Source organism: Podarcis cretensis (assembly GCF_951804945.1).
Source record: "Podarcis cretensis genome assembly, chromosome: 16".
NCBI lineage: Eukaryota > Metazoa > Chordata > Lepidosauria > Squamata > Lacertidae > Podarcis > Podarcis cretensis.
The window spans coordinates 12,256,355-12,282,951 of record NC_137186.1 but is presented as its reverse complement, the minus strand read 5'-3'; the positions used below and the strand labels follow the sequence as shown (position 1 = coordinate 12,282,951).

The 26,597-nt window shown below is 46.3% G+C and overlaps 1 protein-coding gene and 1 long non-coding RNA gene across 3 annotated transcripts in view; one reads left to right on the top strand and one right to left on the bottom strand.

Moving 5' to 3' along the window:
* The first annotated feature begins 1,241 nt into the window (after nt 1-1,241).
* On the top strand, nt 1,242-9,731 carry POLR2G (RNA polymerase II subunit G). 2 transcript variants are annotated; one of them, XM_079958476.1, is made up of 8 exons: nt 1,242-1,409; nt 3,939-4,048; nt 5,362-5,521; nt 7,010-7,060; nt 7,231-7,296; nt 7,513-7,584; nt 8,024-8,057; nt 8,478-9,731. In XM_079958476.1, exons 1-8 carry the CDS (start codon nt 1,257-1,259, stop codon nt 8,489-8,491), a joined length of 660 nt encoding a protein of 219 aa, XP_079814602.1. In that variant the 5' UTR covers nt 1,242-1,256; the 3' UTR covers nt 8,492-9,731. The 2 variants fall into 2 exon arrangements, with proteins under 2 accessions (XP_079814602.1, XP_079814603.1); XM_079958477.1 differs by lacking the exon at nt 1,242-1,409 and adding an exon at nt 1,489-1,518.
* Nucleotides 9,732-11,563: 1,832 nt separating this feature from the next.
* The window catches only part of LOC307205853, a 49,645-nt gene continuing 34,611 nt past the window's right edge, over nt 11,564-26,597 (bottom strand). The window contains exons 2-3 of the long non-coding RNA XR_013834119.1: nt 11,847-13,245; nt 11,564-11,578 (exon numbers count right to left, since the gene is read on the bottom strand). This is a non-coding gene — a long non-coding RNA (uncharacterized lncRNA). The remainder of the gene's footprint in view (nt 11,579-11,846; nt 13,246-26,597) is intronic.

Here is a 26,597-nt window from a genome sequence, read left to right as displayed (position 1 = left end):
GGTTGTGCGCCCATCTCACTTAAGAGGCCAGGGGCCAGCGCTGTCCGGAGACACTTCCGGGTCACGTGGCCAGCGTGACATCGCTGCTCTGGCCAGAGCCAGAGCCGCACACAGAAACGCCGTTTACCTTCCCGCTGGTAAGCGGTCCCTATTTATCTACTTGCACCCGGGGGTGCTTTCGAACTGCTAGGTTGGCAGGCGTAAAAGCAGCTGCTAAAACCAATTCGTTCCTCATTGTTTCCAGCAAGTTAAAAGCAATCAATTAAAAAAATAACACCTTGAATACACAGCTTCTGGTAACATGCAGAGAGCCTCCCTCAAAGCACAGGGAAATTACAGGTAGCTCTCATAGGAACATAGGACGCTGCTGAGTCAGATGATTGGTCCACCTAGGTGCTCAGTGTTGCCAGCACGGACTGGCAGCAGCCTTCCAGGGTTTCAGGCAAGGAATCTCTCACATCCCTACCTAGAGATGGCAGGATTTCAACCTGGGACCCTCTGCATGAAAAGCAGGTGCTCTGTTGCTAAGCCATAGCCCGCCACCCCCTAAGCAAGGGAACCTATGGCTCTCCCATCAACCCCAGTAAGCATGGCCCAAGGCAAGAGATGATGGGGACTGTGAGTGGCTACTGTTGTGACGTGGGGTTTGTGATTTCAGCTCTCTTGACATAATATGCTGGAGACAGTTCTCTAGTAACACTTCTTTATTAAAGCAACAAGACTAAGACTTGAGGAGGGGAGAGCTACATTTATAGGGACAGGGAACAAGCTAGAAAGGATACATTTTGGAGGGAACAATATCAGGCAATCACAGTCCTGCCTTTTGGAGGCAACCAATAAGACAGAGGATCCAAATACAGCAGCTTAAATGAACCAATAGTAGCTGTACCCTCTGGAACCAAAAGGCAGTTACTTTACCCTAATGCAAATACAGACAATAATAATGCAGATATAAAATCCTTTGACTCAATACACAACAGCTACTAACCATACAGTACTGGCTATGTTCTCCCTCCAGGGTCAGAGGCAGCATATGTCTCTCAGCATAAGACTCTTCCTATGTTCCGATGTCTAGCAAACGTCTATGGAAAGAGCCGCCCCCGCTCCGTACACCTATACACATCCCACTATGGGAGAGCCCTGTGCACCCGCCATGACACTATAGGCACTGGCATCGACCGCTGAGGCGCACGCGCAGGCGAGCAACGTTCCCTTCCCCTGCCCCGGCAGCTTCCTGTTTGCTTCGTTAGGCGGCAATGGAATCCTATCGCCGCGCAGCCAATCAGGTCGAAGCTGCTTTGCAACATTTAGAACGCGCGGTGCCTCTGCGTTCCTTCCGGTCTCGAAAAGAAAAGAGAGGTGCGGACGCGCGCGTGTGCGCGCAGGCGGGCACCAAGATGTTTTACCATGTGAGTATTTTTCTATTACTGGGGAGCCTTAGGTTTTAGCTCCTTTGCTACCCAGGCACCCCACGTGGGACGTAGTCGCGGGGGCAAATGAATGATGTGCAACGTCAAGGTGGTATTCTGGCCCTGGTCTTGGAATAAATAACTCAGTCGGTAGAGCAGGAGACTCTTAATCGCAGGGCTGTAGGTTTGAGCCCCACTTGGGTAAACGATTCCTGCATCGCAGGGGGTTGGACTAGATGATCCCCGTGGTCCCTTTCCAGCTTTCCAGTTCTAGGATTATACGTTTTTGTTGCAATCTGAGGAGTTCTCTCAAATTTCGGTGGCACCCAGTTGGAAGAGGAGGAGATCGTGGACAAGGGAGATCAAACGCAGCGCTGCTACTTGCCGCCCTCATCAGGTGCTATGCAGCCGAGTTTTACTCAGAGTAGACCTGTTGAAATGAATGGCCCTAACCTAGTCTTGTTTGCGGATTTCAGCAAGTCTCCCCTGAACAGAACCTTGACTACCCCAGCGCAGCCCAGCACTGTTTTGTGACAGTTAGCCTTAGAGGGTTTTGTTTTTTTTAATGTATAGGATTTTATTTATTTATTTATTGCAGTTATATCCCACCCCCATCGTTCAGCCCGGACACTGAGGTCCAGCTCCAAGGGCCTTCTGGTGCTTCCCTCACTACAGATGTCAAGAAAATAAACAACCTTTAGAAGACATCTGAAGGCAGCCCTGTTTAGAGAAGTTTTTAATGTTTGATGTTTTATCGCTTGTTGTTGTTGTTGTTGTTGTTGCTGTTGTTATGATGTTGGGAGCTGCCCAGAGTGGCTGGGGAGACCCAGCCAGATGGGTGAGGTGTTGCTATTATTATTATTATTATTATTATTATTATTATTATTATTATATTATCCCCTCCAGAACAAGGTGGCATATGTGACTCTCCCCCATCTTATTTAATTCCCTTAGGTTGAGAAGCACTGAGGCCCATGGCCAAGTGGGGATTTAACCCCTGGTCTCCCAGGTAGTGATCCGACAGTCTAACCACGACACCACTCTTGCTCTCAAATCAGCCTGGATCATCAGAAACGGATCTGTCACTCCATTGACTATGATGGCAAATGGAGTCTCCCTTGCCCACAGACATTATATCTGAAGTAGCTGCTGGGGACACACATCAGGTGGCAGTTGCATCTGGTTGGCTCCCTGTTGACATCTGGATGCTGGGCTAGCGTCAGATCTTTAGATGGACCAGCAGTTCTCTACTGCAAGCCTAAACCTGCTTACCTGTTAGTAGACCTCATTGAAAATACTGGGGAAGGGTCACAGCTTAGAGCATTGCATGCAGAAACTCCCATGCTCAACCCTTGGCACCACCAGGTGATGGAGCTTCCTTGAGAAGCCAGTGTAGTGCAGTGGTTAATTGTTGGACCTGGGAGACCTGGGTTCGAATCTCCTCGCTCAGCCATGACACTCACTGTGTGACCTTGGGCCAACCATTGTCTCTCTACCTACTTTGCAGCAGGGCTGTTGTGGGGATTAAATGAGGGGGAGAACCATGTCCAGCACCTTGAGCCTCTGGGATATGAAAAGTGGGACATAACAGGCAACCAATCAGTAGTAAGGTAAAGGGACCCCTGACCATTAGGTCCAGTCGTGGCCAACTCTGGGGTTGCGGCCCTCATCTCGCTTTATTGGCCGAAGGAGCCGGCGTATAGCTTCCGGGTCATGTGGCCAGCATGACTAAGCCGCTTCTGGTGAACCAGAGCAGCACACGGAAACACCGTTTACCTTCCCGCCGGAGTGGTACCTATTTATCTACTTGCACTTTGACGTGCTTTCGAACTGCTAGGTTGGCAATGGGAGCTCACCCTGTCGTGGGGATTTGAACTGCCAACTTCTGCTCGGCAAGTCCTAGGCTCTGTGGTTTAACCCACAGCGCCACCCGCGTCCCAGAAGTAAGTTAGTGCTTCTTAAAAAGTAGCCAAGTGTGTTATTGGAATTAAGCTTGTGACTAGGTGCTGCAATGAGTTCTCATTCTGTGACAGGGCTTTCTCCCTCCACTTGCCTGCCTTTGGCTGTGTAGACCAGCTGTCACAGTGCAGTGGGAATAAGATCTAATGTTGTTATCTGCTTAGTGGCTGTTGCACTAATGCAGGGGTCAGCAAACGTACTGTGCCTTGGGCCGGTGTCTCCAGTACCGATCGCGTGAAGGGAGCACGTGCCCATACGCGTGCGCACACGCTATTTCTGACGCACTTCCGGGTCGGAGGACCACCAGAAATAGCTTTCGCGCATGTGCACGGGCCTCTGACCCAGATGTGCACTGGAAATAACGATTGCACATGTGCACAACACTTGCGCATGCGCACAAGCTATTTCCGGTGCTCCTCCAACCCTGCAGTGCAGTGCCGGTAAGAGCTGGCGGTGGGGGTCGCCACAGGCCGGATAAATGAGTTCCTTGGGCCTTATCCTGCCCTTGGGCCTTAGTTTGGGGACCCCTGCACTAATGTCTTTGCTGTTCCACACCTGTTTTGCCTCCAGATCTCATTGGAACACGAAATCCTGCTGCACCCTCGTTACTTTGGGCCCAACCTTCTCAACACTGTTAAGCAGAAGCTCTTTACCGAGGTGGAGGGGACCTGCACGGGCAAGTAAGTGAAAGAGCAGAGTGGGATCCTCTTTCCCTGTGATACTTGGCGGTGTAGATCAGCAATGGCCTGGATGAGCGCCAATAAAGCACTGCACATTTAAACCAGTGTCATCCCTGGTTTTCCCTCCAAAGAATCCTGGGAACTGTAGTTTAAATCCGATCTTTATATGGAACAATCAGGACTGATATCTAACTTTGTTTTTAGGTGAAGGTTCATAACTCAGTGGGCGAGCATTTTGGCAGCTGTAATGTTCTGGAGACGAGGACTCTGCTGCAAAAATAGTAATGGGTCTTTGACACACACACCCCACAACCCCACATTATTGCACCACTGCCCCCTGAGAAGCAGGATTGGATTTCTGCAATGCACTCTACGCAGGGCAACCTTTGAAGGTGACTCGGAAACTATAACTAATCCAGAATGCGGCAGCTGGACTAGCGACTGGGACCATATAACACTGGTCCTAAAGGATCTTCATTGGCTCCCAGTGCTTTTCCAAGCACAATTCAAAGTATTGGTGCTGACCTTTAAAACCCTAAATGGCCTTGGTCCAGTATACCTGAAGGAGCATCTCCACCCCCATCGTTCTGCCCAGACACTGAGGCCCAGCGCTGAGGGCCTTCTGGTGGTTCCCTCATTGCAAGAAGTGATGTTACAGGGAACCAGGGAGAGGGCCTTCTCGGTAATGGCGCCCGCCCTGTGGAACACCCTCTCATCAGATGTCAAGGAAATAAACAACTATCTGACTTTTAGAGGACATATGAAGGCAACCCCGTTTAGGGAAGTTTTTAATGTTTGACCTTTTATCGTGCTTTTAATATTCTGTTGAGTGGGGTATAAATATTGTTATTGATATTATTATTGTTATTATTAATAGCAGCCTGAGCCAGGATTAACTTGTGCAACTGTGACCAACAGCTTAAAAATAAATAAATCAGATGCCTAAAAGCAAAGGGATGGAAAAAGTTAACTTACTTACTCCACCCCCATCGCTTAGTCACTGAGGTCCAGCTCTGAGGGCCTTCTGGCAGTTTCTTCACTGCGAGAAGCAGAAGTTACAGGGAACCAGGGAGAGGGCCTTCTCGGTAGTGGCGCCCGCCCTGTGGAATGCCCTCCCATCAGATGTCAAGGAAATAAACAACTATCTGACTTTTAGAGGACATCTGAAGGCAGCCCTGTGTTGGGAAGTTTTTAATGTTTTATCATATTTTTAATATTCTGTTGGGAGCCGCCCAGAGTGGCTGGGGAAACCCAGTCAGGGGAGTGGCATATAAATAATAAAACAATTGTTAATTATTTCTCCTCCTTCCCAGATATGGTTTTGTAATCGCTGTCACTACCATTGACAACATTGGGGCGGGTGTGATCCAGCCTGGGCGCGGCTTTGTCCTTTACCCGGTCAAATACAAGGCCATCGTCTTCCGGCCTTTCAAGGGCGAAGTGGTGGATGCTGTTGTGACTCAGGTGAACAAGGTGAGGTGAAATGTCTTGGGCCACATCCGCACTATACATTTAAAGTGCTATAGCTCCGCTGTATACAGTCGTGGCTTTCCCCACAGATTCCTGGGAAATGGAATTTGTTAAAGATGCTGAGAGCTGAGAGTTTTTAGGAGGCCTTTATTATCCTCACAGAGTTCCCAGAGTACCGTATTTTTCGTCCTATAGGACACACTTTTTCCCCTCCAAAAATGAAGGGGAAATGTGTGTGCGTCCTATGGGGCGAATGCAGGCTTTCGCTGAAGCCTGGAGAGTGAGAGGGGTCGGTGCGCACCGACCCCTCTCACTCTCCAGGCTTCGCGGACCTCTCCGCAAGCAGCGGTAGCCAGCGCTGGGCTCCCACAGCTTGCAGAGAGCTGCCTGTTTGGGGGCTGGGGTCAGGGGAAGCTAGGGCCTCCCCCGCCCCAGCCCCGCGCCTGGGGGGGAAAATTTTTTTTCCCCTTTATTTCCCCCCAAAAAAACTAGGTGCGCCTTATGGGACGGTGCGTCCTATAGGGTGAAAAATACGGTAGTTTAACAATAATAATAATAATAATAATAATAATAATAATAATAATAATTTGTGCTGGTCCTGAGGGTTAACCGTGAGGTCCGAGTCCAGTCTGAGGTCGAGGGTGCGGTATGGAGGCTGGGTCCAAGACAGGGAGTCTTGTGAGGTCAGGAACTTTGGCAGAAGAGCAGGTCAGGGTGCAGGCAGGAACAGGCTACCAACAATGTTGCTCCCGCAACCTGGAACTGGGCTGGCTGGCTTTTATCTGCCCCAAGGCATAGGGCGGCCCAGATCCACAGGTGACTCGCTTCTCCTGGCCTGGAGGCGAGCACTCCTCCTGCGGGAACTTAGTTCCCTCCGCCTCTCTGCCCTGAGCCTCTGCAGCTCAGGAGACGCTGAAGGGTTACTGGACCCAGAGGCAACCTCAGCTTCCCCTGACGGGGCTGAGAGTGGAGCACCTGCAGGCAATTTGTCCTCCATCACCTCAGGAGCCAGAGCAGACTCAGCTGGTACCTGCACCTGATGATCCAGCACAGGTGAGGACCCTTCAGGCTCAATCCCCAGCCCCGGCTCAGCTGGTTCTGGAGGCGGGGACTCCTGTGCAGGCTGGGATTCCTCAGGTTCAGTCTCTGAGTCCGAATCCCAGGCCATCACATTATTATTATTATTATTATTATTATTATTATTATTATTATTATCAATCCTCATCCCCAAAGAATTCTGGGAACTGTATCTGTGAGGAGAAAATGGCTGCCTAACAACTCTCTGCACCCTTGACAAGCCACAACTCCCAGGATTCTTTGGGAGGAAGCCATGCCGGTTAAGAGGAAGTCCTTTTGCACTGGAGGGTCCCTCTGACTCGCTTTGCCGATGTCTGCCCCCAAGTCCTGGCTTGCCGTTCCTTGTGCGAATGCCGACATACTTTCAAGATGGAGGTTGCTTGAGAGTGATGTTCCTTGTTGTTCTCTCACCAGGTCGGACTCTTCACTGAAATTGGGCCCATGTCTTGCTTCATCTCGCGACATGTAAGTGCCCTAGGCTTGGCGGGGGGATGAGGGGCAATGTCTCAGCGGCTTCCAGAAGGGCTGTGAGGGTGTCAGAGAAGGCTGTCCATCCTCTACCACAGAACCATCAGCCCATCTTCCCTTTCGCCTCCCCTTCAGCTGCTCATATCCCCTCTTCATTCTCTTTGCAGTCCATTCCCTCTGAAATGGAGTTTGACCCCAACTCCAATCCTCCGTGCTACAAAACTATAGATGAGGTAAGTCATCCTCTCCTTCGAACCAGTTCAGAGAGTGGCTTTGCCTACCATCTTCCTCCTCCACAGTCTCTCTGTTGAGGATGGGGACAAAACTCGCATTTGTTGCCTCTGTTGTTGGCTCTGGCGCCACCTACGGACTGACTGGCTCCCTGCCCTCTGCCCTACCATTCCCCATTGAGCAGAGCCCTTCGCTGTCTCCTTTCCCCCTCAACGCAGGATATTGTCATCCAGCAAGACGATGAGATCAGGCTGAAGATTGTGGGTACCCGTGTGGACAAAAACGATATCGTGAGTTGTAAGAGTATTTATTTGCAATCTGACCTTTTCGACCAAATGATTTTTGAAAGCAGCTTACAGGTAACAGTACAAAACAAAAAGAGCAGTTCACACACAGACACCCACCACCCTCCTGGCTCAGAGGCAGTGTGGAGTAGCGGTTGGAGTGCTGGACTGGGACCTGGGGGACCGGGGTTCAAATCCTCACTGGGCCATGGGAGCTCCCCTTGGGCTAGTCACTGCCTCTCAGCCTAGCCTCGCCTACCTCTCAGGGCTGTTGTGCGGAGAACATAAAGAGGAGGGAGAGGGTGTATTCCATTTCGAATAATATTTTTAACAGATGATTTTTGTTGATTTTATTCTTAAATGTTCTATACCGCCTCGGTATAGTTTTATGAAAGTGTGAGTTATAAGTAAATGAAGAATAATGTTTTAAAAAATTATTTCGCAGTTTGCTATTGGGTCCCTCATGGATGATTACCTTGGTAAGTTCCTGTCTTTTCCCAGCATGGTGGATTGCAAAAGCTGCTGTTTTAAAAATAATTGAATTATTCAAGGTGGGGGGGGACTTTAAAGGGGGAAGGGGGAGCTTGAACGATCACTAAGGGTTAAAGTATAGCCAGCCCGTGTGATGGGATTATCTTACCACTACAGAAGTGGGGGGCCTATTTCAGCTTGGGGGGGCACATTCCCTCTGGGTAATTTTCTGGGGGCTGTGTTGCCTGCGGGGTGGGGTGGGAGGCGAAAGTTGGTGGAGCAATGGCTAGTTTCTGAGTGCATGCCCACCCACACCCTCGGGTGACTTGTGCTTTTTTTGGACATCATGCAGGTTCAAACCACAATGGGAATTCGTTACTGTTGCAGTTTGGGGTTGGTGGGCTCATGTCTCCTGCTTTTCCCCACAGGCCTTGTTAGCTGAAGTAACCCGTCCCCTGGCTCTGTGCAGACGAACACCATTTATCCAGGACTGCCGGCAGCTGGGTGCCGAAGGCTGGACGGATATGACCCCCTCCCTTCATTAAAGGGCTTCTTGTTCTGTGTTCAAGTCTGCCTCCTCCGTGTTTTTTCCTTCCTCTTCCCTGCCCACCCCCTCCAACCTCCTTTTGCTCCCATCCTTTCCACATGGGGTGGGGCAGGATAGGAACACAGGAAACTGCTTCATCCTGAGCCCAGACCATTGGGGCCACCTAGCTCCATACTGCCTACACTGACCGGCAGCCAGTCTCTAGGGTTTCAAGCAGGGAGTCTTTCCCTTTTTATTTTTTAATTCATCTTTATTGATTTAAAATATCATCTTACATATACCTTACAAATAAGGACAGCAAAATTAAACGCAAAAATATAAAAGAAAGAAATACAGTAAATAAGGATAAAAAGCAAAGAAGAGTTAACAATAAGAGATTGACTATGACATCCTGTCTTTTCTAATAAAGTCTTCTGAAAGAAACTTCCACTCATTCTCATTGCACTTTTCCTATTGTCTTAATTTCATCGCACAGTTTGTTTTATAACTTTTCCTGTCTATTTTACTAGTATATTTACTCCATTTGTTTATTTTTGTTTACCATCATTACTACTCCAAAATTTCTTTTCCTAAGTTATTTCTACAATCTTTAAAATTACAAGAGTTCTTAAAATCCCGCCAGTGTTTCAATCTGCTTACAATACTTTTGTAAATACATAATGAACATTTTCCATTCTGCTTTAAACGTCTTGCCATCTTGACTTCTGAGCTTCCCAGTTGATTACGCCATTTCAGGATAGTCCATTAACTTGGTCTGCCAATCTTCTTTGTTTGGGACTGTTTCTTCATTCCATCTTTGGGCTAACAATATCCGGGCGGCCGATGTCGCATACATAAACAAATTTCTTTGATCTTTGATATCTCTTTACCTACAATTCCTAGTAAAGAAGCTTCTGATTTTTAGTAAAAGTTGCTTTAAACATTTTTTCATTTCATTGTAAATCATTTCCCAAAAGTTTTTTTACCACCTTACATTTCCACCACATACGATAAAAAGTACCTTCTGTTTCTTTACACTTCCAACAATTTTTTGTTCTTGTTCTGTACATTTTTGCGAATTAAACCGGGGTTAAGCACTCCTGGTACATCATTTCCATGTAATTTTATTGCAATAAAGTACATGCTGTAAATTTCAGATCTGTCTTCCAAAACCTTTCCAATCTATCATTTGTAATGGGGCTTGCCATGTGGACGAAATCCTTCGGTTTTCACTGTAAACGCAGCTTTTCTATTGAGTACGGTCTCGGTTGAAAAAATCCTTCAGTTTCCACCCCATTGAAGAAATCCTTCAGTTTTCAATTTTTAAAGGTGGTTGTTGTAACGTGTCCGGTCGTGATTGACTCACTGGAAACCCAGCTTCCGTTTTGAGTTTTCCAGTTTTCCCATGTCGCTGTTCTTGTAAATGGTCCACGTGGAATAACCCCAAGTGGCCACTGGGTGTCACTGTCGCGCTGCTTCAGAAAAGAATCCTTGTTGTTCTTGCATTTACATGAAAACCAATAGAATTATTTGGACAAAAGAAATGCTTTTTAGTAGAGGAGGTGCTGGTCCTAATTTCTGTGTCTTCGTGTGCCAATTCCTCTGCCTCCCTCAAAAAAACAAAATTTAAAATGATCTGTTCTGTAGAATGATGTATAACTTGTTTTAGAAGATTGTAAGTGTGTGTTTTAATGGTGAAACCAAGCCTTTAAAAACATCAACAGCTGTTTTTCATGTTTTCTTTCAGCCTTTCAGCTTCTCGCAATAGATTAATCAACTAAGACTTTAAGTCTAGCTAAGTCTAACTAAAGTCTTAGTTGATTAATCTATTGCTAAAATCCGTTGTGAGTACGGTCTCCGTTGAATAAATCCTTCAGTTTCCACCCCGTTGAAGAAATCCTTCACTTTTCACTTCTTAAAGGCTGTTGTAACGAGTACATTGTCGTTCACTCACCAGAAACCCAGCTTCCGTTTGGAGTTTTTCAGTTTTCCCATGTCGCTGTTCTTGTAAATGTTATTGCTTGGAATAACCCCAAGTGGCCACTGGGTGTCACTGTCGCGCTGCTTCAGAAAACCTTACTGTTCTGGCATTTACATGAAAACCAAGAGCATTATTTGGACAAAAGAAATGCTGTTTCGAAGCGGAGGTGCTGGTCCTAATTTCTGTGGCTTTGTGTGCCAATTCCTCTGCCTCCCTGTTCTTGTAAACGGTCCGCGTGGAACAGCCCCAAGAGGCCACTGGGTGTCACTGTTATTTTGACTATAGGAAGAAGATTCACCAGCACTTTATTGCCAGCCGCTCCTAACAAACCCCTTTATGGATGCAGTTCGGCCAGAATTTTATCCCAATACAAAGCACTTTTGTTTCTCATTTTCAGCACTATGTTCATTTCCACGCACACTTTCCTCTCAAATGCACAAACACTGGCTGCTGGGAGAAACTGCATAGCGCATTTCGGACCAGTGAGAATTTTTTAGAGCGGCTGTGTTTTGAATTGTTTTGGAAGGTGCGCATTTGGTAAACACAATTGAAAGGGGACTGAACTGGATTCTTCCTGCCTCCTTGGTGGCGGAAGGGGAGCAGCGCCCGGTTCCTGCAGTGCTGAAAGGAGAGAGAAAACATCACATTTTAGTGAAGCGGGTCTGTGGCTGGGGAGGGAGGTTTTCTGGGCCTCTAAAGCTCACCTGGTGTCAGGTTTCAGGTGCTTCCATCTGACTTTTGGTGCCAGCAATATTTTGGCCCCCCAGAGGAAAAAGCAGCGCCATTTCTGGAGACCCTGCAACCCCAGGCCGATGTGTGGGGTGGAAAGGTCATGAGTTGGGCATCCTATCTGCCCACACCACAAGCTGGGGGGTGTGGAATGAACCCCTGGCAATTCATGCACCTCTTTGGTTGCAGATAGTACACGGGTATATCTTCCTAAAAAGTCCGGGAGACAATTTATTTCACCTTCTAGCAGCTATGGCAGCTCATTTACCAGAAGTACTGTATTTAGCCTGAAGCTGAGACTCCAATATTTTGGCCACCTCATGAGAAGAGAAGACCCCCTGGAAAAGACCCTGATGGTGGGAAAGATGGAGGGCACAAGGAGAAGGGGACGACAGAGGACGAGATGGCTGGACAGTGTTCTCTAAGCTACGAACATGAGTCTGACCAAATTGTGGGAGGCAGTGGAGACAGGAGTGCCTGGCGTGCTCTGGTCCAGGGAGTCACGAAGAGGCGGACACGACTAAACGACTAAACAACAACAACAATGTATTTAGCATTAACTCTGGCAGTGTCTGCTTGATTCTGACCCAACTCAGCCTGATGTGCACATTTTGCTCTAGGAGGCTTAGTTTGCTCACAATTGAGTCTCCACTTCCAGAGTTAATGTGAAATACCTTCCTTCTGGTAAAAGAGCCACCGTAGCTGCTAGAGGGCTGTGAAAATGGGCGGCCCAGGCTTCTTAGACTCGCCTGCGCATGTACTATCTGAAACCAAAGGGGTGCGTTGGTTGCCAGACGTGAAATCCCCTGGCATTATATTCAACACTCTTTGAGTTTTCAACTTTCCCCATGTCGCTGTTCTTGTAAATGGTCCTCGTGGAATAACCCCAAGAGGCCACCGGGGTCACTGTAGCGCTGCTTCAGAAAAGAATCCTTGTTGTTCTGGCATTTACATGAAAACCAATAGAATTATTTGGACAAGAAATGCTGTTTAGAAGAGGAGGTGCTGGTCTTAATTTCTGTGGCTTCCTGTGCCAATTCCCCTGCCTCCCCCCCCCCAAATAAACTAAAATGACCTGTTTCATAGAATAATGTATAACTTGTTTTTGAAAATTGTAAGTGTGTGTTTTATTGGTGAAACAAACCCTTTAAAAACAGCAGCAGCTATTTTTCATGTTTTCTTTAAGCTTTTAGCAATAGATTAATCAACAAAAGTTTTATAATATTCATTTTATTTATTGTATTTTATTATTCATTTTATTTAACATTGCGGGTCAAAATGACGGAGGCACAATCTAGTGTTACTGTCTGCGTCTTGAATAAATCCTTCGGTTTTCACTGTAAACGTGGCTTTTCTATCGAGTACAGTCTCTGTTGAAAAAATCCTTCAGTTTTCAATTTTTAAAGGCTGTTGTTGTAACGAGTACATCGTTGTTGACTCACCGGAAACCCAGCTTCCCTTTTGAGTTTTCAGCTTTTCTCATGTCGCTGTTCTTGTAAATGGTCCTTGTTCTTGTAAATGGTCCGCGTGGAATAACCCCAAGTGGCCACTGGGTGTCACTGTCGCGCTGCTTCAGAAAACAATCCTTGTTCTGGCATTTACATGAAAACCAGGAAACCGAAGAAATGCTGTTTAGAAGAGGAGGCGCTGGTCTAAATTTCTGTGGCTTCGTGTGTCATGGCTAAAAGTTGGCCGCTCTTTCTTTAATGCTTAAAAAGCCGCCTGAACCCGGTAGTATATATAGAGTGAGAAATGTTAGTTTGGGGTTGGGTTGGCTGGTTGGTTGGTTAGTGAAAGCTGGCAGTGTGGATGTGTGTCCAGTTGGTCAGTCGCTTTTGCAGAAAGGCTTTTAAGAAGAAAAGCAGAAAGGACTCTGCAAGGATACTTTTCTGGCGGACTCTTTTATGCCGACCAGGGTCCGAGGACCAGCCTGAGGCCACAAAGGGAGGGAAGAACCTTTCTTGTTGTTTTACAAACCCTGACATCTTGTGCCAATTCCTCTGCCTCCCTCCAAAAAATAAACTAAAATGACCTGTTTCATAGAATAATGTATAACTTGTTTTAGAAGATTGTAAGTGTGTGTTTCAAGGGTGAAACAAGCCCTTTAAAAACAACAGCAGCTGTTTTTCATGTTTTCCTTCAGCCTTTAAGCTTTTAGCAATAGATTAATCAATTAACGTTTTATTATATTCATATTATTTTTTTTATTTTATTATTCATTTTATGTTATCTTATTTTATTTAAGTAAGTATTAAATGTAATTTTATTTCAATAAAGTACATGCTATAGATTTCAGATCTGTCTTCCAAAGCCTTTCCAGTCTATCATTTGTAAGGGGGCTTGCCAGGTGGTTGTGGGAGGGAGAGATTTTTTTGTGCCCCCACTTTCACCTGGGTTTCAGACCGGGCCCCGGCAGGCTGATATTGTGTCCCACATCTTTTGCCCATTTTATCATAACAGATTTGACCTGTTCCTCCTTGCTGTCCCATTCCAGGAGCAGATTATACATTTTTGACAATAATTTAGTATTATCTTCTCATACAGTATCTCTCTTTGAAATCTTGATGCTTCATGACTAAATCCTTTCTTTTTGTCACTTTTTAAAGTTTCATTGAGCTGAAAATATTGAAACCAGTCTTAACCTTTTCTCTAACTTCTTCAAACTCCTTCAATTTTTATAATATTCTGCTGTTAGGCCACGGGGTCCTGGTGATTTTCTTATATTTGCTTGTTTAATTGCATCCAAAACCTGCAGAGCTTATCTTCTTGGCTTCCTTGGGCTGTTTTTCTGTTCTCAAAGGGAATGCTGAAGTCTGCCATTAGGATTTCCTTGCCTTAGAATGCGTGTAGGTTTAGGGTTGGGTTTAGAGTTAGATTCAAGTTTAACTTTAAAGTTAGGATTTCACTTTGGGCTAGGGCTAGGGCTCAATTTAGGGTGGGGGTTGGGGTTGGGGTGAGAGGGGTTGGGGTTGGGGTGCTGGCATCTGGGAGGGAGACCTTGCCTCCTCTCCTTGTTCCTGTCAGCCTCCGACTTCCCCTTGCAAGGTTCCGCTGAACTCCCATTATGTTCTGTATCAGATATTCTTATTATAATAAGAGAGAACATCAGAGCAACATAAAGGAATAACATTGCGGGTCAAAGAGGATGGATCAGAGACAAGTACAAGAGCTGCTGACCAAAATGACGGAGGCACAATATGGTGTTATTGTCTGCGTCTTGAATAAATCCTTCGGTTTTCACTGTAAACTGTAGCGCTGTCACTGTCGCGCTGCTTCAGAAAACATCCTTGTTCTGGCATTTACATGAAAACCAAGAGCATTATTTGGACAAAAGAAATGCTGTTTTGAAGCGGAGGTGCTGGTCCTGATTTCTGTGGCTTCGTGTGCCAATTCCTCTGCCTCCCTGTTCTTGTAAACGGTCCGCGTGGAACAGCCCCAAGAGGCCACTGGGTGTCACTGTTATTTTGACTATAGGAAGAAGATTCACCAGCACTTTATTGCCAGCCGCTCCTAACAAACCCCTTTATGGATGCAGTTCGGCCAGAATTTTATCCCAATACAAAGCACTTTTGTTTCTCATTTTCACCACTATGTTCATTTCCACGCACACTTTCCTCTCAAATGCACAAACACTGGCTGCTTGGAGAAACTGCATAGCGCATTTCGGACCAGTGAGAATTTTTTAGAGCGGCTGTGTTTTGAATTGTTTTGGAAGGTGCGCATTTGGTAAACACAATTCTGGGCCCCTAAACTTCGCCTGGTGTCAGGTTTCAGGTGCTTCCATCTGTCTTTTGGTGCCAGCAATATTTCCCCCCAGAGGAAAAAGCAGCGCCATTCCTGGAGACCCTGCAACCCCAGGCCGATGTGTGGGGTGGAAAGGTCATGAGTTGGGCATCCTATCTGCCCACACCACAAGCTGGGGTGTGTGGAATGAACACCTGGCAATTCATGCACCTCTTTGGTTGCAGATAGTACACGGGTATATCTTCCTAAAAAGTCTGGGAGACAATTTATTTCACCCTCTAGCAGCTATGGCAGCTCATTTACCAGAAGTACTGTATTTAGCCTGGAGCTGAGACTCCAATATTTTGGCCACCTCATGAGAAGAGAAGACCCCCTGGAAAAGACCCTGATGGTGGGAAAGATGGAGGGCACAAGGAGAAGGGGACGACAGAGAACGAGATGGCTGGACAGTGTCCTTGAAGCTACCAGCATGAGTCTGACCAAACTGTGGGAGGCAGTGGAAAACAGGAGTGCCTGGCGTGCTCTGGTCCAGGGGGTCACGAAGAGGCGGGCACGACTAAACAACAACAACAACAATGTATTTAGCCTTAACTCTGGCAGTGTCAGCTTGATTCTGACGCAACTCAGCCTGGTGTGCACATTTTGCTCTAGGAGGCTTAGTTTGGTCACAATTGAGTCTCCACTTCCAGAGTTAATGTGAAATACCTTCCTTCTGGTAAAAGAGCCACCGTAGCTGCTAGAGGGCTGTGAAAATGGGTGGCCCAGGCTTCTTAGACTCGCCTGCGCATGTACTATCTGAAACCAAAGGGGTGCGTTGGTTGCCAGACGTGAAATCCCCGGCATTATATTCAACACTCTTTGAGTTTTCAACTTTCCCCATGTCGCTGTTCTTGTAAATGGTCCTTGTTCTTGTAAATGGTCCTCGTGGAATAACCCCAAGAGGCCACCGGGGTCCCTGTAGCGCTGCTTCAGAAAAGAATCCTTGTTGTTCTTGCATTTACATGAAAACCAATAGAATTATTTGGACAAGAAATGCTGTTTAGAAGAGGAGGTGCTGGTCTTAATTTCTGTGGCTTCCTGTGCCAATTCCCGTGCCTCCCCCCCCAAAATAAACTAAAATGATCTGTTTCATAGAATAATGTATAACTTGTTTTTGGAAATTGTAAGTGTGTGTTTTATTGGTGAAACAAACCCTTTAAAAACAACAGCTATTTTTCATGTTTTCTTTAAGCTTTTAGCAATAGATTAATCAACAAAAGTTTTATTATATTCATTTTATTTATTTTATTATTCATTTTATATAACATTGCGGGTCAAAATGACAGAGGCACAATCTAGTGTTACTGTCTGCATCTCGAATAAATCCTTCGGTTTCATCTGTAAACGTGGCTTTTCTATCGAGTACGGTCTCTGTTGAAAAAATCCTTCAGTTTCCAATTTTTAAAGGCTGTTATTGTAACGAGTACATCGTCGTTGACTCACCGGAAACCCAGCTTCCGTTTTGAGTTTTCAGCTTTTCTCATGTCGCTCTTCTTGTCAATGGTCCTTGTTCTTGTAAATGGTCCTCTTTGGTGTCCCATTCCAGGAGCAGATTATACATTTTTGACAATAATTTAGTATTATCTTCTCATATCTCTCTCTGAAATCTTGATGCTTCATGACTTGGGCTGTTTTTCTGATCTCAAAGGGAATGCTGAAATCTGCCATTAGGATTTCCTTGTGTTAGAATGTATGTAGGTTTAGGGCTAGGTATGGGTTTAGGTATAGCATTAGATTAACTTTAATCTGAGGATTACAGTTTGTTCTCGGGCTAAGTCCAGAGTTATTGTGGGGTTTAGGGTGAGAGTGGGGGTTGGGGTAAGTGCTAAGGTTGGGATAAGGGTTAGTGTTGGTGTTAGTGTTAATGTTGGGGATAGAGTTAGGGTTCGGGATAGAGTTAGGGTTTGGGATAGGGTTGGGGTTGGGGCTCGGGCTAAGGCTTGGGCTAGGGCTAGGGCTAGGTGTAAGTTTAGGGTTAGGATGGCGGTTAGTGTGAGGGTTGGGGTTGGCGTGCTGGCATCTGGAAGGGAGACGTTGCCTCCCCTTGTTCCTAGCAGCCAGGCATCCTCCGACTTCCCCTTGCAAGGTTCTGCAGGCATCCCAATATGTGGTGTATCAGATAGTATAATAAGAGAGAACATCAGAGCAACATAAAAGAATAACATTGCGGGTCAAAGAGGATGGATCAGAGACAAGTACAAGAGCCGCTGACCAAAATGACGGAGGCACAATATGGTGTTGCTGTCTGCGTCTCGATGAAATCCTTTGGTTTCCACTGTAAACGCGGCTTTTGTATCGAGTACAGTCTCCGTTGAAGAAATCCTTTAGTGTTCACTTTAAAAATGTTGTTATTTTAATATTTACGGTCTATGTTGAAGAAATCCTTCGGTTTTCACTTTAAAATTTGGTTTTAAAAAACTTTTAAAATGTTGTTTTTTTAATATTTACAATGTTCAAGAATTTTTTCAGTTTCCACCAACTAAGTTTGTTAATGGTATAAGCTTTCTTGTGCACGCACACTTCTTCAGATACACTGAAACAGAAGTCACCAGACCCTTCTATATATAGTGAGAGGATGGGGCGGGTATTCCTCAGAAGAGATGTGGGAATGGATGATTGGCTGTTTAGAAGGGGAGCGTGAAGAAATCTTTCAGTTTTCAATTTTTAAAGGCTGTTTTAAAGGAGTACATCGAGTACTGTCGTCGTTGACTCACCGGAAACCCAGCTTCCGTTTTGAGTTTTCAACTTTTCTCATGTCGCCGTTTCTTGTAAATGGTCCTTGTTCTTGTAAATGGTCCGCGTGGAATAACCCCAAGTGGCCACTGGGTATCACTGTCGCGCTGCTTCAGAAAACAATCCTTCCTGTTCTGGCATTTACATGAAAACCAATAGAATTATTTGGACAAAAGAAATGCTGTTTCGAAGAGGAGGCGCTGGTCCTAATTTCTGTGGCTTCGTGTGCCAATTCCTCTGCCTCCCTCAAAAAAATAAGCTAAAATGACCTGTTCCATAGAAGAATGTAGAACTTGTTTTAGAAAACTGTATGTGTGTGTTTTAAGGGTGAAACAAACCCTTTAAAAACAACAGCAACTGTTTTTCGTGTGTTCATTCAGCCTTTAAGCTTTTAGCAATAGATTTATCAACAAAAGTTTTATTATATTCATTTTATTTATTTTATTTTATTATTCATTTTATCTTATTTTATTTCATTTTACTTAAGTAAGTACCACCAGTACATCACTTTCATGGGATTTTATTTCAATAAAGTACATGCTGTAAATTTCACATCTGTCTTCCAAATCCTTTCCAGTTGTGGTGAGTGGAGGGTTGGGGTGAGGGGGGTGGGGGTGAGGGGGGGTGGGGGTTTGGGTGAGAGGGGGTGGGGTGGGGGTGGAGGGTTGGGGTGAGAGGGGGGTTGGGGTTGGGGTGAGGGGGGTTTGGGTGAGAGGGGGGGTTGGGTGAGAGGGTGGGGTGGGGGTGGAGGGTTGGGGTGAGAGGGGTTGGGGTGAGAGGGGGGTTGGGGTTGGGGTGAGGGGGGTTTGGGTGAGAGGGGGGGGTTGGGTGAGAGGGTGGGGTGGGGGTGGAGGGTTGGGGTGAGAGGGGTTGGGGTGAGAGGGGGGTTGGGGTTGGGGTGAGGGGGGTTTGGTTGAGGGGGGTTTGGGTGAGAGGGGGGGTTGGGTGAGAGGGTGGGGTGGGGGTGGAGGGTTGGGGTGAGGGGGGTTGTGGTGAGAGGGGGGTTGTGGTGAGAGGGGGGTTGGGGTTGGGGTGAGGGGGGTGGGGGTGAGTGGGGGTGGGGGTTGGGGTGAGAGGGGGGTTGGGGTGAGAGGGGGGTTGGGGTGAGAGGGGGGTTGTGGTGAGAGGGGGGTTGTGGTGAGAGGGGGGTTGGGGTTGGGGTGAGGGGGGTGGGGGTGAGTGGGGGTGGGGGTTGGGGTGAGAGGGGGGGTTGGGGTTGGGTGAGAGGGGGGTTGGGGGTGAGAGGGGGGTTGGGGTGAGAGGGGGGTTGGGGTTGGGTGAGGGGGGTTGGGGAGTGTGGAAGGGGGTTGGGTGAGGGGGGTGGGGGTGTAGGGGTGTGAGGTTGGTAGGCGCTGGGGTGTGAAGTTGTAGATCGGGGTTTGGGAAGGGTGGATTGGGAGCTTGGGGTGAGGGTGAGGGCGTTGAGAGGTGAAGGGGGGTTGGGGTGAGAGGGGGGTTGGGGTGAGAGGGGTTGGAAGGTTGGAGCTTGGTTATTTGGGGGATTCTCTTTTGTTTTTTTTTTTATCTTTTTTAAGTTTATCTATGTTTCAAATTTGATCTTGGGTGAGGGGGGTTGGGGTGAGAGGGGGGTGAAGGGGGTTGGGGTGCTGGCATCTGGGAGCGGGGAGACCTTTTCCCCTTCCCTTGTTCCTGGCAGCCAAGCAGACTTCCCCTTGCAAGATTCTGCTGGGATCCCATTATGTGGTGTATCAGATATTATTATAATAAGAGAGAAGATCAGAGCAACATAAAACAATAACATTGCGGGTCAAAGAGGATGGATCAGAGACAAGTGCAAGAGCTGCTGATATAGTGTTACTGTCTGTGTCTCGAATAAATCCCTCGGTTTTCACTGTAAACGTGGCTTTTCTATCGAGTACAGTCTCTGTTGAAAAAATCCTTCAGTTTTCAATTTTTAAAGGCTGTTGTAATGAGTACATGGTCGTTGACTCACCGGAAACCCAGCTTCTGTTTTGAGTTTTCAGCTTTTCCCATGTCGCTGTGTCTTGTAAATGGTCCTTGTTCTTGTAAATGGTCCGCGTGGAATAACCCCAGGTGGCCACTGGGTGTCACTGTAGCGCTGCTTCAGGAAACAATCCTTCCTGTTCTGGCATTTACATGAGAACCAGGAAACCGAAGAAATGCTCTTTAGAAGAGGAGGCGCTGGTCTAAATTTCTGTGGCTTCGTGTGTCACGGCTAAAAGTTGCCCGCTCTTTCTTTAATGCTTAAAAAGCCACCTGAACCGGGTAGTATATATGTACTCAAACTGGTGATTGCGAAGGGCAGTCGCCCCAGTCTCCTGGGCACTGACTGGTTTCCCGCCCTGGGACTGAGTATATCAGGGCTTAATTCAATCCAAACCTGCCCTGAGATGAGTGAGGCATTATGCAAAGAATTTGCTGGTCTCTTTAATGGAAAACTGGGTTGTTATAAAGGGCCCCCAGTTGACTTCGAATTGGACCCTGGGGTGGCCCCAATCCGACTCAAACCAAGGCGAGTGCCATTTGCACTGCAACCCAAGATCGAAGCAGAGCTGGATAAATTGGTCAAGCAGGGAGTTCTCTCACCCGTGGACTCCGCTAAGTGGGAGACTCCAATCGTCACGCCCCTTAAAGCAAATGGGGAAGTCAGGATCTGTGCTGATTACAAATGTACTATCAATAAGGCACTCAGGGGAAACTCATACCCCATTCCAGTCGTATCACATCTGTTGGCTAAACTGGCTGGGGGCAAGGTGTTCGCCAAAATTGACCTGGCACAAGCTTACCAACAGCTGCCAGTAACCCCACAATCAGCGGAAGCACAGACTATTGTCACACATAAAGGGGCGTTCAGAGTTAACAGATTACAATTTGGAGTTTGTGTGGCCCCAGGGATTTTTCAAGGGCTCATGGAACGCCTGTTAAGAGGTCTGCCGGGGGTCTTGCCATTTTTTGATGACGTTTTGATTGCTGGAAAAGACCCACAGGAACTGGTTGTGCGTGTCCGTGCAGTGTTGCTCAAGTTCAAGGAGGTGGGATTGCAACTAAAAAAGGAAAAATGCAGTTTTGGGGTGCCAACTGTGGATTTCTTGGGGTTTAAAATTGATGCATCAGGCATCCACCCCACAGATGCTAAGGTTAAGGCCATCATCGAGGCACCACGACCACAGAACAAGACGGAGTTGCAGTCATTCCTGGGACTTATTAACTTTTATCATTCGTTCTTACCCCAGAAAGCTTCGGTAGCTGAACCATTACATAGACTGTTGCAGAAAAAGAATGTGTGGCGATGGGGGCAGGAGCAGCAGAAGGCTTTTGACTCCTTGCGAAGAATGCTGAGTAGCAGGAGCGTCCTTGCTCATTATGATGAGTCGAAGCCGCTGGTCCTGGCATGTGAGGCCTCTCAATACGGCCTGGGGGCGGTGCTGAGTCATAGGGAACCGGATGGGTCGGAAAAGCCCATCTCTTTCTATTCCCGTACGTTGTCGGCCACGGAGCGCAACTATGCTCAAATTGACAAAGAGGCACTTGCAATTGTGGCAGGAATCAAAAAGTTCCATGATTATGTGTACGGTCGCCATTTCTCCATTGAAACGGACCACAAACCACTGTTAGGGTTGTTCAACCCGAACAAAGAAATGCCACAAATTCTCTCCCCCAGAATGTTGCGTTGGTCTATATTCCTGAACGGGTTCCAGTACACCTTGACCCATGTGCCGGGGAAGCGGTTGTGCCACGCTGATGCGCTGAGTCGATTGCCCCTTCCTGGCGGGAGCAATGAGGATCCTGCTCCAGCGGAGCACATAATGATGCTGGAAACACTTCCAGGGGCTCCTGTAACGGCTACTGATATAGCTGAGAAAACGAGGAAAGATGCTGTTCTCTCCCGTGTGCTTACTTGGGTGGGGAGGGGGAGGCCAGGTGGTCCGCATGAAGACAAATTCAGGCCTTATGCGACAAGGCAGCACGAGTTGTCCATGCATAAGGGTTGTCTCCTGTGGGGAGATAGGGTGATCATCCCAGCACCACTGAGAAACAGGGTTCTTGAGACGCTTTACATGGGACACCCGGGAATGGTCAGGATGAAGTTGCTAGCCCGATGTTATGTGTGGTGGCCTGGAATGGACCAGAACATAGAACAATGGGTACGAACATGCAAGGCATGCCAAGAGGTGCGGCCAGAAGTGGCCAGAGCACCAGTTCACTGGTGGGAGCAGTCCAGATCTCCCTGGAGCCGGCTGCACTTAGATTTTGCTGGGCCATTCCAGGGGAAGGTCTTTTTGGTTATCGTCGATGCATATTCCAAATGGTTAGAAGTGGCGATGGTCCCTAGCATGGCATCAGCTGCCGTAATCAAGGTGTTGAGGCAGCTGTTTGCAACCCACGGGTTACCTGAGACCATTGTATCAGATAATGGGGCAGCTTTTGTATCCCAAGAATTCAGGGCATTCTTGGCTGATAACTTCATAAGAGGGGTCACATCCGCGCCCTTTCACCCATCCTCCAATGGGCAGGCGGAGCGCATGGTAAGAACAGCCAAAGAATCCATTGCGCGCTTAATGGAGGGTAACTGGTCAGCTCGCATCGCGCGAATGTTATTTTTGCAGCATGCGACGCCGTGTACTGCGACGGGCAAGTCGCCAGCTGAGCTGCTCTTGGGTAGAAGATTGGTAACGGTGCTGGATTATGTCCACCCGGATAAAATGCCAAACCGTAATTCAAGAGAAAACCCCCAGGCTGAGACTGACACAACAAGGTATTTCGCCCCTGAAGATCTGGTCTGGGTGAGGAACTATTCACGAGGTTCGTGGTGGGTGGCTGGTGTGGTCACCCGGGCTAGTGGACCTGTGTCCTATTATGTGACCTTGGAAAATGGGCAAGTTTGGAAGAGACATATAGATCAGCTGAGGCGCCAGGCGCTCAGCAGAGAGGAGTCTGGTAATTCATCCCTGGCTAACGACGCAAAGCTACAAGGCCAGGGTGAAAATGGCCCAGAGGTGCAGTCACCAGGGGCCTCAGCAAATGAACCAGGGTCTGCTGGTCCTCAGGATGACGAGGTACAGGTAGGGGACCCTGAGATGTCTGGGACTCCATCTGTTCCTGACGAAACCCCAATAGCAGCCCCCCTACCACAGGTGACACCCAATCCAGAACTGGCAACACCTGTTGTCAGGGGATCAAGTAGAAGTTGTTAGGACCCCACAGTACCTGAGAGATTACATCTGCTGTTCTCACTAGGGGGGGAGGGGTGTTGTGTATTGAGTCAAAGGATTTTATATCTGTATTATTATTGTCTGTATTGCATTAGGGTAAAGTAACTGCCTTTTGGTTCCAGAGGGTACAGCTACTATTGGTTCATTTAAGCTGCTGTATTTGGATCCTCTGTCTTATTGGTTTCCTCCAAAAGGCAGGACTGTGATTGCCTGATATTGTTCCCTCCAAAATGTATCCTTTCTAGCTTGTTCCCTGTCCCTATAAATGTAGCTCTCCCCTCCTCAAGACTCAGTCTTGTTTGCTTTTAAAAGTTTCATTTAGCTGAAAATATTGAAACCAGTCTGTAACCTTTTCTCTAACTTCTTCAAACTCCTTTAATTTTCATAATATTCTGCTGTTAGGCCACGGGGTCCTGGTGATTTTCCTATCTTTGCTTGTTTAATTGCGTCCCAAACCTGCAGAGCTTATCTTCTTGGCTTCCTTGGGCTGTTTTTCTGTTCTCTTTTTTATTATATTTTTTATTAATTTTCCAATAAACATAAATACACAACAAAACATCAAATTCTCATCACCTGTCCTATTTTCATTTAGACTTCCATCAACCTGTCTGATAATTATCCGTTTTTCTGTTCTCAAAGGGAATGCTGAAGTCTGCCATTAGGATTTCCTTGCCTTAGAATGCGTGTAGGTTTAGGGCTAGGTTTAGGTATAGAGTTAGATTAGTGTGGATTAGGGACTGGATAAAACTGGGAAAGGAAGAAGCATTAGATTTGGACGGTCACGATACCAGATTTGGATGGCATGCATACTTATGGTACGGGAAAGGGGACGTGCACAAAGGATTTTACAATCATATACGCATGAGATCACTAATGAGGGTGTGGGAGAGATAGAAGGATCTAATAGAAGAAAAAACACCCTGGTGGTTATCTCCAACTGAAGTTTCGTTACTCAAGCCGCTTGGCAAAAAGGGGAATTGGTCTAGATATAGAGATTTGCTGAAGGATGGAAGAACGAGGAAATCCCAACGAAAGACCAGTGGCAAGAAAAATGGATGAGCTATGCAGAGTTGTCTAAATTGACATACAAACTGCATGATAAGGACAACTGTTACTTCAAGGAAGAATGGGAACTTTTTACAAACTAAAAAACCCCCACAAAATGAATTGGACTCCTTGACAGGTTTTGAATAAACATCCACAAATTTATTAGTAGAAGATATGACAGATAAGCCAATGATATATACAATTTTTAACATGCAGAGAATAATGTGCAGAGAAATCAGAGAGAGGAGCTGAGGGGAAAAAATGGGAGAGAAATAATGTATGTGATTAAATGGATTGATAATTTGGTATGTTGAAATTGTTTAATAAAAATATTTTTTTTTTTTTTAAAAAAAGGTTTAGGTTTAGAGTTAGATTCAAGTTTAACTTTAAAGTTAGGATTACAGTTAGGGCTAGGGCTAAATTTAGGGAGAGGGTTAGGATTAGGATTAGGATGGGGGTTGGGGTTGGGGTGAGAGGGGGGTAGGGGTTGGGGTGAGAAGGGGGGTTGGGGTGAGAGGGGGGTAGGGGTTGGGGTGAGAGGGTGGGGTGGGGTGGGGTGAGAGGGGGGTTGGGGTGAGAGGGGGGTAGGGGTTGGGGTGAGAGGGTGGGGTGGGGTGGGGTGAGAGGGGGGTTGGGGTTGGGGTGAGGGGGGGTTGGGGTGAGAGGGGTGGGGGTTGGGGTGCTGGCATCTGGGGGGGGGAGACCTTGCCTCCCCTTGTTCCTGGCAGCCAGGCACCCTCCGACTTCCCCTTGCAAGGTTCTGCTGGCCTCCCATTATGTGGTGTATCAGATATTATTATAATAAGAGAGAAGATCAGAGCAACATAAAAGAATAACATTGCGGGTCAAAGAGGATGGATCAGAGACAAGTACAAGAGCTGCTGACCAAAAGGACGGAGGCACAATCTAGTGTTACTGTCTGCATCTCGAATAAATCCTTCGGTTTTATCTGTAAACGCGGCTTTTCTATCCAGTGCGGTCTCCGTTGAAAAAATCCTTCAGTTTTCACTTTTTAAAGGCTGTTGTTCTAACGAGTCCGGTCGTGGCTGACTCACCGGAAACCCAGCTTCCGTTTTGAGTTTTCAACTTTTCTCATGTCGCTGTTTCTTGTAAATGGTCCTTGTTCTTGTAAATGGTCCGCGTGGAATAACCCCAAGTGGCCACTGGGTGTCACTGTCGCGCTGCTTCAGAAAACAATCCTTGTTCTGGCATTTACATGAAAACCAAGAGCATTATTTGGCCAAAGAAATGCTTTTTCGAAGATGAGGTGCTGGTCCTAATTTATGTGCCTTCCTGTGCTAATTCCTTTGCCTCCCTCAAAAAAATGAGCTAAAATGACCTGTTTCATAGAATAATGTAGAACTTGTTTTAGAAAATTGTACGTGTGTGTTTTATGGTGTAACAAACCCTTTAAAAACAACAGCAGCTGTTTTTCATGTTTTCATTCAGTCTTTAAGCTTCTAGCAATAGTTTTATTATATTCATTTCATTTCATTTATTTTATTATTCATTTTATCTTTTCTTATGTTACTTAAGTAAGTACCATCATTTTCATGTAATTTTACTTCAATAAAGTATATAATTTTTTGCTGTTAGGCCACGGGGTCCTGGTGATTTTCCTATCTTTGCTTGTTTAATTGCGTCCGAAACCTGCAGAGCTTATCTTCCTGGCTTCCCTGGGCTGTTTTTCTGTTCTCAAAGGGAATGCTGAAGTCTGCCATTAGGATTGCCTAATGCGTGTAGGTTGAGGTTTAGAGTGAGATTCAAGTTTAACTTTACAGTTAGGAATACAGTTAGGACTAGGGCTAAGCTTAGGGTTCGGGTGAGAGTGGGGTTTTTTTTTTTTTTAAAAAAAATAATATTTATTAAAGTTTTAAAGGTTACAAAAAGAAAAAGTAAAAACACCATATTAAACAAAAACAAAAAAACACATCTCAATAAGGAAAAAAAGAAAGAAAAAGAAAAAGAAGAAAACACAATAATAAAATCCATTAAAAAACACAGCGAATCTTCCCATAACTTATCTTTCATTTGCTTGTTTGCTTCACCTCCTCACGCCTTTTTTGTATTCTAGTTCGGTTAGCTATTTCAGCAAATCCTTTCCATCTTTTCCAATTTTTGTCCTGTAATTTATCTTAATATAATGTAACTTTACTTTCCCTCCTTTCACCAATCAACAGTCTGTTTTTTCCTAATCCTTTATAACATTTCAGCTAAAACCACATAACTTCATTCCAACATCCTTCTAACATTCATTCATTTTACAATGTTTCTGTAAATAGTCTTTAAATTTCTTCCAATCTTCCTCCTCTTCTCCCTAGTCTCGGATTCTGCCAGTCATTTCCGCCAGTTCCATGTAGTCCATCACCTTCATCTGCCATTCTTCCCGGGTGGGTAGATCTTGTGTCTTCGAGAGTGGGGTTTTCTATCCAGTACGGTCTCCGTTGAAAAAATCCGTCAGTTTCCACACAATTGAAGAAATCCTTCAGTTTTCACTTTTTAAAGGCTGTTGTTCGAACGAGTCCGGTCGTGATTGACTCACTGGAAACCCAGC

Excerpts from the sequence above, each read along its gene's own strand:
- POLR2G (XM_079958476.1), top strand. The coding sequence starts at position 1,257 with ATGGAATCCTATCGCCGCGCAGCCAATCAGGTCGAAGCTGCTTTGCAA. Across the intron at positions 4,049-5,361 it reads GAGGGGACCTGCACGGGCAA|ATATGGTTTTGTAATCGCTG; the intron begins GTAAGTGAAAGA and ends CCTCCTTCCCAG. Across the intron at positions 7,061-7,230 it reads CTTGCTTCATCTCGCGACAT|TCCATTCCCTCTGAAATGGA; the intron begins GTAAGTGCCCTA and ends TTCTCTTTGCAG.